The sequence below is a fragment of the Perca fluviatilis genome, chromosome 22 (assembly GCF_010015445.1).
Source record: "Perca fluviatilis chromosome 22, GENO_Pfluv_1.0, whole genome shotgun sequence".
NCBI classification, from domain to species: Eukaryota; Metazoa; Chordata; class Actinopteri; order Perciformes; family Percidae; genus Perca; species Perca fluviatilis.
In genome coordinates, this window is record NC_053133.1 from 25,800,586 (window position 1) to 25,816,781 (window position 16,196).

Here is a 16,196-nt window from a genome sequence, read left to right on the forward strand (position 1 = left end):
ATAAAACTGAGCAATATGTTGGCAGTTTTATCAAGTATGGGATGAACTCAGATGCGCGCGCCCATATATGGAGGTTTACTCCTTGACGCAGCGGCCGAGGGTTCGACTCCGACCTGCGGCCCTTTGCTGCATGTAACTCTCTCTCTCTCTCGCTCTCTCTCTCTCTTTCATGTCTTCAGCTGTCTTATAAAAATAAAGGCCTACAATGCCCAAAAAATAATCTTAGTCTAAAATAGTCTAATATGCATGCACAGGTTTGTTTTGTGAGCTAAATCTTTGCACGTTCTGCACCCTTCAATCTGTGCACTAAACATTCAAATGTAAATAAGATGTAAGGATGTACATTTTGGATGCACCTTTTTAATTAAAAAAATCTCACCGGCAGCGGGTTAATGTTCAGAAGGCATATTTTATCATAAATCTTGAGAGTTGACGTCTTCTTTCCTCAAATTTGCAATTTGTTCTTTTGACGTGTGTGCATGTCACTCAAGTCTCCTTGTGTCTTTGTGTGTGTGTGTGTGTGTGTGTGTGTGTGTGTGTGTGTGTGTGTGTGTGTGTGTGTGTGTGTGTGTGTGTGTGTGTGTGTGTGTGTGTGTGTGTGTGTGTGTGTGTGTTAATGAGAGCCCTAGCAGGACTGCAGGGGAACAACAATCTGCTGACTCTCAACGTGTGGCGGGAGGGTGGAGTGGCGCCCGGCGCCGTTGTCTGTCAGCGGGTCTGTTGGCGTGTCGGAGGTGAAGGATGTGTTTGTACCGGAGCCGTTTGTGCCGTAATAGTTTCTCCTCAAACTGTGGAAGAGCTCCGCGAGAAACACCCGACCGTCCACCTCGTACGCGCTGACGTCGGTCTGCTCCGCGGGCAGGCGGCCGCTGGCGATCAGCTCTCTGAAGGCCTGAAGGGGCGGGGGGGGGGGAATAGAATAAACTTTATTGTCCCCCAGGGGAAATGTGTCTTAGGCATAGTGCTGCAATCTGTCGCTTCAAAACACAAACATGTAACAGAAAAAAAAAACGTTTTAAAATGGACACAAAATCAACATAAAAGCATAAATATAAGATCATCTTAGGACATAAAAGAAGGAGACATATGACTGTACAGACAATACGACTTCTTAAATACTAACTGTAATAATTCAAATGCAAAAAAAGTGCCGGTGCATTTATTGCACTTTTGCTCTGTTGTGCTAAGATTTACTGTTTGGTGTTCAGCTAGTGTCGCTTTGCCAGACCCTCCTCCACAGCGCTGCGGAGGAGGGTCTGGCTAGTCCACGCAGCATTCCTGGGATGGGAGAAAAACGTGCTCTGGTTTATCGGCATTTCTTTAAACCAATCACAATCGTCTTGGGCGATTGCTAAGCTCCGCACGGTGACTCTGCTAAATAGCCTCTGGAAGGAACTTGTTTTGGTGGAACATGTGTACGTTCAAAAGTAGTTTTTAGTCGTGCGACAGAAAACTCAGATTGGACAGATAGTCTAGCTAGCTGTCTGGATTTACCCTGCAGAGATCTGAGGAGCAGTTAACCATAGTCCTCACTAATCAGCCGGAGGTTAGAACGCCAACACAGAAATTGGGAGGAAACTGAAATCGGCGAAAAGACATGAACCCGGTGGAATTTCCTGTGGCACCGTAGTAATCCCAGAAGTGGAACGTCGTGGATATAGACTAGAGCAGTGTTTCTCAAATGGGGGTACGTGTTTTTTTTTTCCAAAGTTTTTGTTACTTTTTTCGACCTATTCTTGCCTTACTTCCTTCTTTCTACCGTCTTTTTCCAAGGTTTTGTCGTTTTAAAAAAAAGGTTTTTGTCTCCTTTTGTCATCAGCATTGAAATGTTTTCCAGGTTCCAAGGCTGTTGTTTAGTAAATCTATCGCTGACATCGCTGTATTCTTTCTCTTTATAGAGACTTTTTTTTTTTTTCTACCAAAAATGATTTGCGCTGGTTAGGGGGTACAGGATTAAAAAAACTGTTCAAAGAGGGGGAACATTATTGAAAAAAGCTTGAGAACCAGTGGACTAGAGTTCAGCAGCTTGATAGACGTTGGACTAAGCGATAGCTTAAGTCTGTTTGTTTACCAGTCCCTCCAGAAAAACGCGATTATGCAATCGCATAATTCAATGCATAATCAGCCAAAGTCCGCATATTTATGCAGGGGGGGCGCATTTTTTCAAATATGCCGCACTTTTGCCGCATAAATTGCCGATTTCCGCGCAAAATATGCGGGGCTTGCATGATGTCATAATCCCCGCATTTTCGTTGCAAAAAAAGTCCCATAATATATCTTAGCAGAAAGTTGAAAAATGTTGCGTTTACTTCACACAAGAGCAGCCATTTTCCCCTGTTGCCATGGGAACGTTATGAAGTGACGTAATCACACGACGCGAACGTCATTGAAAAGCAGGGCGTTGGGGGGGAATCACTTTTTTTTCTCTTTTTCAAGTTCCCGTAATTTCATCGCATAAAATTGCATAAATATCCCACATATTATTTTTATATATATATATATATATATATATATATATATATATATATATATATATATATATATATATATGAAAACGTGCCGCATAATCAGGGATTTTTGCCCGCAACAATCACAAAAAAACTCTTTTCTGGAAGGACTGATTTTACATCTCGGCACACAGTGTTCTCCCTGATGGCAGAAGTTCAAATTCAGGAAAAGAAAGGGTGTTGAGAGTCTGCAGTGATTTATTTTTCTATACGAGTCTGTTACCGTTCAGCAAGGTGCCAGGATGTGTTGTCTAGGTTACCTGACAGACCGCCTCCTCCAGGTGGTTCCCCCAGATGTAGAGGTGGTTCAGAGCTGTGTTGACTGTCAGAGCCCGAGCCAGAGACAGCAGACCCTCCGACCTGATGTTGTTACTGCTGACAGACAGCCTGACGGACACAGACACGGACAGACACGGACACTGTTTGTATGTCTCTTGTAAATACATCCAGTTGCTCCAGGGGAGACCGATAAGACACTGGCTGCGTGGCGTTTCTGTTGCGTGTCAGTTGGGTGGCGAGCGGCTGCGTGGCGTTTTCTATGTCTTTGCACACCAGAAACGTGTCTGACGCGCCGCTGCTGCTGCTGCTGCTGCTGCTGCTGCTGCTGCTGCTGCTGCTGCTGCTGCTAGCCTTGTCTGGACACTTGGATGTTTCCCATAAAAATATATTCTGATCTGATTACAGCAAAGACAACGTCGGCAGTGTTGACAGCAAAATAGGCTCCAGGATACTTCCTTCTCCTTCTGTATTGACAGGCGCAATATTAGAAAATCGATAATTATTTATAATTTTTTTTAATTACATCTATATATCTGCATTTATGTCAAAACCTCGAGACTTTGAATTTATTAAATATATTCGTTAAAATGACATATAAACATCTTTTCCTGTTCTATTTTGCCTGGAAACGCTTCCAACACGCTTGCGTGTCACGTGAAAAATAGGCGTCTGTTCTATTTCTAGCATGCGTGCGTTTTCGGCGCGGTTCGAGCCGCGCGTGTCACACAGGCAGTGTGTAAGATCTAACCTGTTACCATGGGAGCCTAAATAAAAACGGACATGCCACACAGCCAGTGTGTAGCCGGCCTTAACTTAAATGGTGTAAAATAAGTTAAAACTGAATCTATTCTCCTCATCAGACCTTTTAAACAAGTTTGGTAACTTTCTCCTCATCTCCTTAAAATAAGTAAAAACTGGATACTTCCTCTTCTTCAGACCAGAGGAAAATGCTCACAACAACCCATGACCACACTAATGTGATGGGGTCACAAGTAGACATAGCTTAATTTTAGGGGCATCAGACGCCAGAAAGGTCGGGAGTCACTGCCCTGGAAACCAAGTAAGCCCAAAAACTTCCTAAAAGAGAAAGTGTGCCTCTAGCCAGCGAGCAGACCTGATGGAGACCTGACGTTGTCTGAGTGTGTTGGACTCACTCTCTCAGGGCGCAGCCTGGCCAGGCGATGGCCTCGCTCAGGTACCCAGCACCATCATCTTCAATCCGATTGGACGACAGATCTACGATCTCCAGGGTCTGGTTCTGCTTCAGCAGCTCGGCTAGGAGACGCACGCCATCACGAGTCACGCGGTTACTGCAGGTGACAAAGACGAGACCAAGAGGAAGTATGGGAGACAGTGAGATTAGAGCTGGGCAATATATCGATATTGTGACATGAGACTAGATATCGTCTTAGATTTTGGATGGCTTTATATCGTGATATGGCATAAGTGTCTTTTCCTGGTTGTAAAGGCTGCATTACAGTAAAGTGATGTCATTTTCTGAACTTACCAGACTGTTGTAGCTGTTCTATTATTTGCCTTTACCCACTTAGTCATTATATCAACATTACTGATGATTATTTATCAAAAATCTCATTGTGTAAATATTTTGTGAAAGCACCAATAGTCAACACTACTATATCGTTGCGGTATCGATATCGAGGTATTTGACCACAAATATCGTGATATTTGATTTTCTCCATATCGCCCAGCTCTACGTGAGAGTATTCTGAAATCAATCTACCCCGGAGATCAGGGGGAATTTTAGGGATGAAACAACTTAATGTGTTTTTACCAGGAAGTGCGCAATTTGACATAGTGGCCACACAGTGGAATTACAACTTCCATGTCTGTCACGTGATGCCATGGGGCGCAAAAAGACTTTTTCCCAGAGACTTAACCCTCCTCGTGTCCTCGGGTCTAACTTAACCCATTTTCTATATCGCAGTAACGTGTGTGGTTCCCTACAACGCTCTGCCTGGGTCTCAGCTGGGTGACAGCTGTCCTGTCACACAAGTCCTAAATGCCAGAAACAAATCACAAGAAAAACCAAAGGGACAAAAACATCGGAGGGAAAGCGACAAAAAGGGACCAAAAAAGACGACGAAAACGTTGGAAAAAAAGTTTTAATTTTAAATTTTGACCCAGAAACACTATTAAGTTGCTTGATGTCCGACGGGAAGACAACACAAGGGTTAAAGAGACGTCTGTAAATCAGTGGATACATTTTTTTTGGAGCGTCACAAACCCAACGAAATGACTTGTTTCACTGTCAGAATTTGATCCATTCGGTCCGATAACAGTTGGAACGTTTAGAAGAGCCCCCACGATTCAATCATTTAATCCCCATTCAAGTTAGCAGAGCACTAAACAGGAAGTGGCCAGGGTCTCTAGTGCGCCTGCTCTATGGGCCGCACAGTGCGGTAGCAGCGCAGATCATCCAGGTCATTTTATATGCAAAAGTTGAACTTTTTTGGCTTTATGCGCCAATGCGCAACTCTCATAGTTGAACATATCATACACAAATGAACAGGACTCGGCCTCGAACGCTGTATCCAGTTTCTTATACATCCATGCAGTGTTTCCCTTTATGTTGATTTTGTAGTGGCGGCCCGCCATGGAAACATTTCTGCCGCCACAGTATCAGAAATAGGGCAGACGCACAATGTAGTCGCGGTTGGCTTTTAAATTATCCTGCCGACATAATGCCGTTTGCTGCCGCTCACATTGCAATTAAACAACAAGTAGAACTATTCAGAGGTTATTGGGCCCGTCCAGTTTAACTCCACATCCTGTTGTGTTGATGGAGTTTATCGTCAAAACGTTCCCTTTCTTCCGAGTCGACTATTAAACCAACAGCTCCACCAAAAAACATCACCGCGGTGGGTCCGTTCTAACCGGACAACGTTCAACTTGTCAGTTCTGTCAGCCCATCGTCCTGATATCACACATCTGGAAACATTAAAACGGTAAGTGAGTCCGTGTAACATCTCATTCTGTACCTTAGGGTTTTGGTTTCCCTATGAAGAATTTCTGGTAAAATTCATTCTGTAGACCTCTTGTAGATGTTAAAGGAAAAAGCCGACTTATTGGGAATTTAACTTATTCACCGTAACCCCCAGAGTTAGACAAGTCCATACATACCCTTCTCATCTCCGTGGGTGCTGTAACGCTGTCTGACGGCTCCAGCATTAGCTTAGCCTAGCACAGATCCTGCAGGTAACTGGTTCCAACTAGCCTACTGCTCCCAATTGTGACAAAAGTGACAAAATAACTCTAACATGTTCCTATTTACATGTTGTGATTTGTAGAGTCACAGCGTGTACAAAAAACAACGTAACATGAGACACAGCCATCTTCTAACCGTAAACAAACAGGGAACTATATTCTCAGACATGCTTGCTGCGAGCATATCACTCCGCCCAAGTACTATATTCTTATAGTTCCCGGTTTGTTTACAGTTAGGACAGTATTTCTGTTTCAACTTACATTTTTTGTACACGCTATGACTCTAAAAACAACACGTACCAATAGGAACATGTTGCATTATTTTGTCACATTGTTGAGCAGTAGGATTACTGGAACCATTCACCTGCCTGTTCTGTGATGGGCTGATGCCGCTGGAGCCGTCGAACAGCGATGACAACGCATAGATGAGAAGGGTACAATGGAGGTGAATAAGATAAATTCCCAATAAGTTGGTGTGTTCCTTTAAGTGCCCTATAGTTCCATAAATTGGAAATAGTCTATAGATGTAAATATATTATCAGGTAAACACCGCTAAAAAAAAAATCCATGGTTCCTACCAGCGCAGGTCCAGGTAGCGCAGGCTGTGGTTGAGCCGCAGGCCTTCAGTCAGCCTCTCCATCCCGGTGTCGGTCATCCCCATCTTCCCCAGGTGGAGCTCCACCAGGCTGCTGTTCACCACCAGCATCTCCGAGAAGTGCACCGCGCACTCCTCCTGAGAGACACATACAGTACGTACGCACATCAGGGCTGATACTGGCCTCGTATCAAGTATGAAATGTGATTTTATTTTTAATTTTTTTGTCTGTGTGACACACCAGTGTGACGATGCTCTGTGTTTTTGTACCTGGTGGCTGAAGAGCAGCGGCCGGCTGATATCGACAGAGACGAGAGTCTCGTTGCTTTTCAACACGATGGCAAACGCTATCACACTCTGAGTGTCCTGCAGGGACAGAGGCAACACAACCAGGGCTGCAACTAGCGATTCTTTTTATAGCTTATTAATCCCTAGATTATTTTCTCGATTAATGGATTAGTTGTTCGGTCTATAAAATGTCTGAAAATGGTAAAAAAATGTGGATCAGTGTTTCCCAAAAGTCCAAGATGACGTCCTCAAATGTCTCGTTTTGTCCACAACTCAAAGATCTTCAGTTCACTGTCACAGAGGAGAGAAAACACTAGAACAATATTCACGTTTAACAATCTTACAGAAGCATCACAGAAGTTTTACTTTGACTTAGTTGACAACTTATCGATTAATCTTTGCACCTCTGAAAAGCGCCAGGATTTCCATATACCCACTTAAAAATGCCCAATGACACACAACAACATACTTTCCATTATAATTTTTGATATATTTTCAATTTTGATCTGTTTTTCTTCTTCGCATAGGCTAAATAAAGGGATTTCCACCGTAAAGTGGTGCATAAAAGTGTATCTGAATACAGGAAATGAAGTCTTTGACGCTGAACATAATCGTGGGGGAGGACACCCAGACCCCCCCACTATGATTCTGGCCCATATTTACTGTATATGCCAATATATTTATATACAGTACAGTATACCCACTACCATACATTAGACTACACCACTGCAGGAAGAGAAAAATGGTATTGGAACATCTCTATTTGTACCGAAAGCTGGAATCAGAGACATTTGACTTATTTGCGTGAGTGTGTGTGTGTGTTTACCAGGTCGCAGTCAGCCAGCTGCAGCTCCTTCAGGGTGCTGTTGACCTGCAGCATGCTGGCCAGGTGCATGGCTCCTCTGTTCCCGATCTTATTTCCTGACAGTCGGAGAGAGAGCAAGGTGCTGTTACACTGGAGAGAGAGAGAGAGAGACAGAGAGAGACAGAGAGAGAGAGAGAGAGAGTGTATTACTACTTCGCTGAAGCAGAGATGAAAAGTAGTAGGACTGGGCGATATGGAGAAAATCAAATATCACAATATTTTTGACCAAATACCTCTATCGATACCGCAGCGATATTACAGTGTTGACTAATTGGTGCTTTCACAAAATATTTACACAATGAGATTTTTGATGAATAATCATCAGTAATGTTGATATAATGAAAAAGTGGGTAAAGGCAAATAATAGAACAGTTACAACAGTCTGGTAAGTTCAGAAAATGACATCACTTTACTGTAATGCAGCCTTTAACACCAGGAAAATACACTTATGTCATATCACGATATTACGATATCCAAAATCTAAGACGATATCTAGTCTCATATCACGATATCGATATAATATCGATATATTGCCCAGCTCTAGTAGTTCTCGTCAATAAATCCCACCTGCAGACTTAAACCAACAGTGAATGTATCTACTAACGAGTATTGTGTGTGTGTGTGTGTGTGTGTGTGTGTGTGTGTGTGTGTGTGTGTGTGTGTGTGTGTGTGTGTGTGTGTGTGTGTGTGTGTGTGTGTGTATCGCAGCCTAAAAACCCATCAATGAGCCACACGGTTGCACTGAGTGACATGTTCCTTCATCACCATGAACACACTCTGTAGTTAATTCTGGCTCCATCCTACACACACCGTCCTGCTGCCACAAGTACTCACCGGAGCACCAAATGTGGATTAATCCGTCAGTGAAAATAGTCCCCAACAAATACATTTTTTCAAATAAAACTGCTGCTGACTGTAGTTTTATCAAACAAACGGGAGGAAATAGTGCAAGTGTATCATTGTGTTTTTAAAGCTGTACGTCTTCAGAAGGAAAAAAGCTGGAGCTGTGTGTCTGTGTGTATGTGTGAGTCTGTGTGTGTGTGCGTGTGTGTGTCTCTGTGTGTGTGTGTGTGTGTGTGTGTCTCTGTGTGTGTGTGTGTGTGTGTGTGTGTGTGTGTGTGTGTGTGTGTGTGTGTGTGTGTGTCTCTCTGTGTGTGTGATTCTGTGTGTGTGTGAAGAGGGGGTGTGAGTGTGTGAGTCTGTGTGTGTGTGTGTGTGTGAGAGTCTCTTTGTGTGTGTGATTCTGTGTGTGTGTGTGTGTGTGTCTGTGTGTGTGTGAGAGTCTGTGTGTGTGTGAGAGTCTGTGTGTGTGTGTGATTCTGTGTGTGTGTGTGAGTCTGTGTGTGTGTGTGAGAGTCTCTCTGTGTGTGTGATTCTGTGTGTGTGTGTGTGTGTGTGTGTGTGAGAGTCTCTCTGTGTGTGTGATTCTGTGTGTGTGAGTCTGTGTGTGTGTGTGAGAGTCTCTCTGTGTGTGTGATTCTGTGTGTGTGATTCTGTGTGTGTGTGTGTGTGTGTGTGTGTGTGTGTGTGTGTGTGTGTGTGAGAGAGTCTCTCTGTGTGTATGATTCTGTGTGTGTGTGTGTGTGTGTGTGTGTGGGGTGGGGGAGTGTGAGTGTGTGCGTGTGTGAGTCTGTGTGTGTGTGTGTGTGTGTGTGTGTGTGTGCGTGTTTGCGTGTGAACCTGCAGGCTCTTGGCGAGAACTTCGGCTCCGTCTCTCAGGATGTCGTTGAACATCAGGTCCAGAGAGCGCAGAGCTGAGCCGTCCTCCTGCTCAGTGGAAACAGAAACAGAAACAGACAGTTCCTCCTGTCCAGGGAACCTAAATCTGACCCATTTACATCATAATGTTGCCACTTCCTGTTTACCTGTAAGAGGCCAACGAGGTGTCCCACCCCTACATCTGTTATGTTATTGTACCGGACATCAAGACCTGTTGACACAAACGAAACAAGGTTTTCAAATGTTTAAAAAGAAAGTCGTGTTCTCCCTATCGGCCTGCTCACCTGACACGCTGTGGTTGTTTCTCAAACATTCAGAGAGAGCGAGAACGTCGTCGTCGTTGAGTCGCTTGACGTTTGTCAGGCGGTTGTTTCCTGTCAGTTTTAAGGTCACACTCCTGCCGAAAAACACACACAGCCAAACTTTAACTGATTTCATGACACATGGCACCCTTGCTGCCTTCAGGTGCACTCCATAAAAGTCTGAAGCTTTTGGATGGAAATAACACAAATGGATTGCTGCGGTTTCATTTTCTAAAGTAAGAACTCATGCATCAGAACCTAAACTAAATAAAAAAGGAAGACAAAAGTAGTTGCATAGCTAGTCGTAGTATTAGTTGTAGTAGCAGCAGCATTTCACTGCTGTGGTTATTTAAATTTAGAGCTAATTTAACTACTTTATTTACTTTTTGGTAGCTTAATTTGTAACAAGTGCCAACGATTTTATTTTTTTGTTTGTTGATCATGTTTTGTAAATAAAAGGAAAATAAAGGAAAATCTAATTGAACAGTTTAGTTATTGCTTCTTACTTTAACGTAAAGCAGTGGTGGAAAGTAGCTAAGTTAGGGTGACCAGATTTCCCGGAGCTAAAACCGGGACACTTTGCGTAGTGCTCGTGCACGCACACGCTTTTTAACGTGAACATGTGCCAGCCCAGGTCAGACAGTAACTTCATTATTTTAATCGTAGGTTCCTCATCTAATAATAACAGTGTTTTTTCCTGTAAAATTAACAAAATTGCAGCAACAGCCTTTTTCAGTTTAGTGTGAGATTCATGTTGAGATTTTTTTCTAAAAAAGATTCTTTGAAGTGTTATTTATTCCGATAACACCAAAAGAATTAAAATTATTTATTGAAAATTTTGAGCATAACCACTTCATTTCCTGCATTCTGGTGAATTTTTATGCATATATTTCTACCTTTTTCTGAATCAATATTTGAAGCCTAGGCATCATTTACTCCTCCCTCCTGTTTGGCATCTTTTGGTGAGGAAGTAACCTCCTTAAATGTGCATATGACAATTATTCACCTCAATGATACATTAATTCATTTTAATTTATAATAGATTTCTGCTCATGTCCAAAACTTTGTGCACCTTCAAAGTACAGTATATCTGTGCTCTCTGTGATTTGGAGGAGACGATGAGTCGTGACATTTTGAGAAAAATAAAGTTAGGTTAGTAGGCTATTACAAGAATAAAGTCACTATATTTCAGAAACTAATCTATACCTGCACCATATTCTGTTGTGCATTACATGATAGCTCTGCTGAGACGGCAGATCTCAGACCTCCTGACAGACTCAGAGCCCCGTTTGGGTCTCTGGTCTCTGAATGAGACAAATAGTTTAGCTAGAGAAGTAACTGAACGCTGCTACACATCGGAGGTGGAAAACGGAAACTACAGAAATACACGGAGCACAAACGCAACACATCTACCGCAGCATGTCCACAGCTGAGCGCGTCCATAAACCTGAAGCTCCGCTGCATTATACAGAGAGAGTGGACACTAAGCGACGCACAGGTCTGTTTCAGAGCTCCGTGTGTCTGAGTCTGAACCGTAGACTGGAAAAGTCACGTCACAGGAACTTCAAACTAAATCATTAGCATTGCGCTCCTAAACTTTGTGTTGATGGCATCAATGTATTACACTGATTTGGCTAGGATTCCTCCCAAAACTTCACCCAGCTTTCCTCACGGAGAGACGGTTGCTAGGTGATAGCAACACAGCATGGTCGGACCCCGCACGTAGCTGCCCGTTCTATTCGCCTCGGAAAAATAAACTGGACAAAGTTACATTCGGGGCTAAAGTAAAAAAATTCGGGGCTGAAGACCCGGCAAAATCGGCTGACGCCGCTCCTGCTGTAAACCGGGACATTTTAGCGTCCCGACAGGCTTTTGTCGGGACTCGGGACAAACAATTGAAAATCGGGACTGTCCCGGTCAAACCGGGACGTCTGGTCACCCTAAGCCATAGATATATCTCTATGACCCTAAGCTAAATATATAGTAGTAGTAGTAGTAGTAGTAGTAGTAGTAGTAGTAGTATAGTAGTAGTATAGTAGTAGTAAAGTACTATTTGGTCACTTTTACGTACGAAGTAAAAGGTTAAATGCCTTAGTTTTACTTGTAATGGAGTATTTCTAAACTGTAATGCTTTCACCGAAAATTTCAGTATCAACCAGCAGCACCTGAAGGCAACATTAACTAGCTAGCTCCGAAAGCTAACGTTGGCGTTAGCTAAATTTGACAGTTGGCTTTTTGTTTCGTAATATTTTTTTTTAACTTTCAGTCATTTCAGTTTACATTTAGCTACTTACTCCGTTTCCGTAGTGTCCTCCAACACTTGTTTGATGTATGGATTTATTTCTATCTCATGTTCTCCGCAGACAGCAGCGTAAAACTCGAACATATTTTTGCTAGCCATCGTTGCTGTAGTTTGAGTTGTTATGGCAACAAGGGACAATGGCGTCACACGAAGGACATACAAGTTTAAAAAAGAAAACTGACGTTATAATTTTTATAATAATTTCCCAACTCAATAATACTTAATTTGAGTATATTTTCAGTTTTTATATTTTTAATATAATTTTATATTTTAATTTGCTTCCATTGCTTTTACAAATCAAATGTCTTTTGCTTTTTTTTTTAGTCATATGAGCAACAAAATGTCTTATTACTGTCTCGAGACATTACGTTAGTCTATTATACTATTATAACTAATGCAAACCCCTAATGTAGTCTTTATTTATGATTTTCAAAATATAGCTATTTACTCTTTGTACGTACTAAACTTGGCTCCATAGTAATGTTATCTTTTGCACTGTAGTAAACCGTGAACATCCTATTTCGCTTCTGCTGATGTAAATAAATGTGTTCAATTTAACATTACATTTACACACATTTTTTTACTGAAAACGAGGTGTTTTAAAGAGTAATAATTGTGCCAAATTATTCCGTTTCTAAACAGTTGGTGTTTTTTTATTTTACGATTAATTAATCCCCCCCCCCCCCTTTATTAGATAGTGACAGTCGATAGACAGGAAAGGAGGAGAGAGATGGGGGATTGGGGCAGGTTGGATTGGGGCGGCTGTGGCTCAGTGGTAGAGCCAATCGGAAGGTTGGTGGTTCGATCCCTGGCCCTGCAGTCCCATGTCGAAGTGTCCTCGGGCAAGACACTGAACCCCGAGTTGTGCTGTGCATCGGAGTGTAAATGTGTGTGAGTGTTGTACGGCAGCCTCGGCCACAGTGTGTGAATGTGTGTGACTGGTGAATGGCTCCTGTACTATGTAGAAGCGCTTTGAGACTAGAAAGGCGCTATATAAATACAGTCCATTTACATTTGAACCTGCGCCGCTGCAAAGGACTCAGCATGGTGAGCTAGAGGCGTGCAGAAAAACCCACTGACATAAAATAACTACATGTAGATACTGTAAGAAACCAACTTTCTTATGTAACTATAAGCAATAATCACGTATGGTCACTTTTTTTCCCATTTTATTTTCCTGTTCGGTTTTCATACAGCAGTGAACGTGTATGTATATGCAATTCACATTTCTGCACAAGTGACGCAGACATTTTATCCAAAAGAAAAAAAGAAAAGCATGAAACAAAAAAACTGTTTCAAGTTGATAGAATTATAATAATGCAGTTTTCAAACTTGAAGCACAAAGACTTTGGCTTAAGATCTAAAACAGCTGCTTTATAAAAAAAAGAAAAAACTATTTAACACTAAAACAAAGACCTTGGTTTGCATTAACAGGGGCGATGTTTACATTTATAAAGCCACCATCACATTTATGACAAATAACATATCGTGTGGCGAGAACAGGACCGCTACTTACTTACTACTGTATTCATTAAAACAATGCGAGAGAGTTGTACTGGCTGACATTTATATGATCGACATTAAGATCTGATCAACGTTTCTTTACATTAGGTAATTCATCCAACCAGAGATGCAACGGAAAAGTAACTCCAGACACACACACATCAACGTCTGAGGAAATGTTAGCCTTTAGTAGCGGCAGTTTTCGGTTAGTCGTGAAATTTGGAAGTGGCTGGGAAAAGTTTGAAACTCATCAGCTACATTACACACATTTTTTTAGACACGTTACACACATTTTTACCGTTTAGCTGAAGCTGGAAACCCTTTTTAACAGTCCCGTTGACCTCGGGTCAAATTTGACCAATTTTCCAAAAAAAAAAAAGAAATAACGTGGATTGTTCAGTTCTTCACACGTAAAATAGATCAGTTCAGTACTTTCAATGAATTTTGGTGTTTTATTCAATTTCATAGCATTTAAAAAAAAAAAAAAAAAAGTGAAAAAGATTCAAAAATTTTGAAAAAAATAAATACAAAATAGACGAAATTTTGAAAAATGGTCGAAAAATATTGACATGAACGTCGGAAAAAGTGACAAAAAATTTTGAAAAAAGAAAAATCAAACAAAAACGTCGGAAAAGTGTTTCGAAAAAGAAAGAAAAAAAAAAAGTTTTAATTAAAAATTTTGACCCATAAAAACTAAAAGTTGAATGGCCGACTGGAAGACAACAGGAGGGTTAAACTACCTCAAGAACTTTGTTTATGTCACGGGTTAACGACAGTGACGTTGCACTGATCAGACTTTAATCCCCCAACACTGATTCTGTTACCTCAACTCAAGGTATTAGCTGATGCGTGGCAGCGCTCTTATCTATCTGCAGATTTTAAAATGTACTTGAAATGTCTCGTACTGGAAAACAGTTCATTTTGTATGTAGAAAAACGACAAAAATAACGCATCCTGCTGTCATCACTGTACACTTCATTGTCAACAACTCTGTTTGAATGGATGCTGCTGGAAGGCGAGTTCTACACGCCAAGTCGTAGCGTCCTCGAGGTCGTGTTTAACCAATGAGGATCGCTTCCTACAGCAGATTCCACCCCCGGTAGTTCCTGGGACGTCTAAAAGTACTAACGCTTGATGGGTCAGGAACTACAGCCAGACATGGTGAATAAAAAAAGGGCTACATGTGTTCAGCTTGGTTTCCCTCACTCGCTCTCCGACCTGTTCTCTGTTTGAGATCAACAGCATTTTTGTGAAAATGTGGCTAAATTGTTTGTGATGATTCTATTGTTGTCTTCGTTTTTTTTTTTTTTTTTTTTTACAACTCAGGTCTTACTTTTGTACTTTTCACCATAATTTCTACGAGTAATAATTACATTATACTAACTCAAAGTAAGAGAAACATTGATTCAGTTAAAGGAACTTATGGGGACTTCAGCTTATTTAGATAAGTCCATACTCGCAGCGCTCCAGGACTCTCTGCTTCTCAGGTGCTGCGAAATCACTCCGCCCAAGTAGCAGTGCTTCGCCTTTCTGAGAATATAGTTCCCAGTATGTATACAGTTAGAAGATGGCTGTGTGTCATGTGACCTTGTTATCTGTACACGCTGTGACTATACAAATCACAACATGTAAATAGGAACATGTTGTTATTTTGTCACTTATTGGGAGCAGTAGGCTAGATGGAGCTGGTTACCTCCAGGATCTGTGCTAAGCTAGGCTAGTTGGAGCCGGTTACCTCCAGGATCTGTGCTAAGCTAGGCTAGATGGAGCCGGTTAGCTCCAGGATCTGTGCTAAGCTAGGCTAGATGGAGCCGGTTAGCTCCAGGATCTGTGCTAAGCTAGGCTAGATGGAGCCGGTTACCTCCAGGATCTGTGCTAAGCTAGGCTAGATGGAGCCAGTTACCTCCAGGATCTGTGCTAAGCTAGGCTAGATGGAGCCAGTTACCTCCAGGATCTGTGCTAAGCTAGGCTAGATGGAGCCGGTTACCTCCAGGATCTGTGCTAAGCTAGGCTAGATGGAGCCAGTTATCTCCAGGATCTGTGCTAAGCTAGGCTAGATGGAGCCAGTTATCTCCAGGATCTGTGCTAAGCTAGGCTAGATGGAGCCAGTTACCTCCAGGATCTGTGCTAAGCTAGGCTAGCGGTGGGCGCGTCAGACAGAGTTACAGCACGTACAGAGATGAGAAGGGTACGTATGGACTCCTCTAACTCTGGGGGACACGGTGAATAAGACAAAGTCCCGATAAGTCTGCGTGTTCCTTTAAGTTTGACGAGGCAAGAAACACCGGCAGTCGGACAGGTTGTAAACTACATTTATAAGTTAAGTTAATTTATCCAGATGATCTAAACCTATGGTTCCCAAACTTATTCACATCAAGGACCCCAAAACTGACACAAATTAGACCACGGACCCCCATTTGATGCGATTTTTTGCTTTTAGATGTTTTATTACAGAAAGTGTATGAAACCCATGATCAAAATAGTCACGTATTCTGTCATTGTGTTCCTTATGGAAGGGAACGTGAAAATAAAGGATTCCCCTTTTTGCTGGATCTAAACCGCTTCATTCGGAGGTCAAACTGACCGTGAACGCATCTGAAATGTCGGGAAT

General features: G+C 42.1%; 1 protein-coding gene across 6 annotated transcripts in view; it reads right to left on the reverse strand.

Moving 5' to 3' along the window:
* Positions 1–12,198, reverse strand: part of lrrc34 (leucine rich repeat containing 34) — a 15,499-nt gene extending 3,301 nt beyond the window's left edge. The window contains exons 1-10 of one of the 6 annotated variants that reach the window (XM_039790610.1): positions 12,075–12,198; positions 9,763–9,875; positions 9,625–9,689; positions 9,440–9,529; positions 7,721–7,849; positions 6,877–6,972; positions 6,590–6,744; positions 3,941–4,096; positions 2,768–2,894; positions 754–892 (exon numbers count right to left, since the gene is read on the reverse strand). In XM_039790610.1, coding sequence (XP_039646544.1) covers positions 754–892; positions 2,768–2,894; positions 3,941–4,096; positions 6,590–6,744; positions 6,877–6,972; positions 7,721–7,849; positions 9,440–9,529; positions 9,625–9,689; positions 9,763–9,875; positions 12,075–12,181 — 1,177 coding nt within the window. In that variant the 5' untranslated portion in view covers positions 12,182–12,198. Of the gene's footprint in view, positions 1–519; positions 893–2,767; positions 2,895–3,940; positions 4,097–6,589; positions 6,745–6,876; positions 6,973–7,720; positions 7,850–9,439; positions 9,530–9,624; positions 9,690–9,762; positions 9,876–10,986; positions 11,075–11,193; positions 11,235–12,074 lie in introns of those variants that run through there. The other 5 variants (XM_039790605.1, XM_039790604.1, XM_039790608.1 and 2 more) reach the window with 5 other exon arrangements.
* Between the last annotated feature and the right edge of the window lie 3,998 nt (positions 12,199–16,196).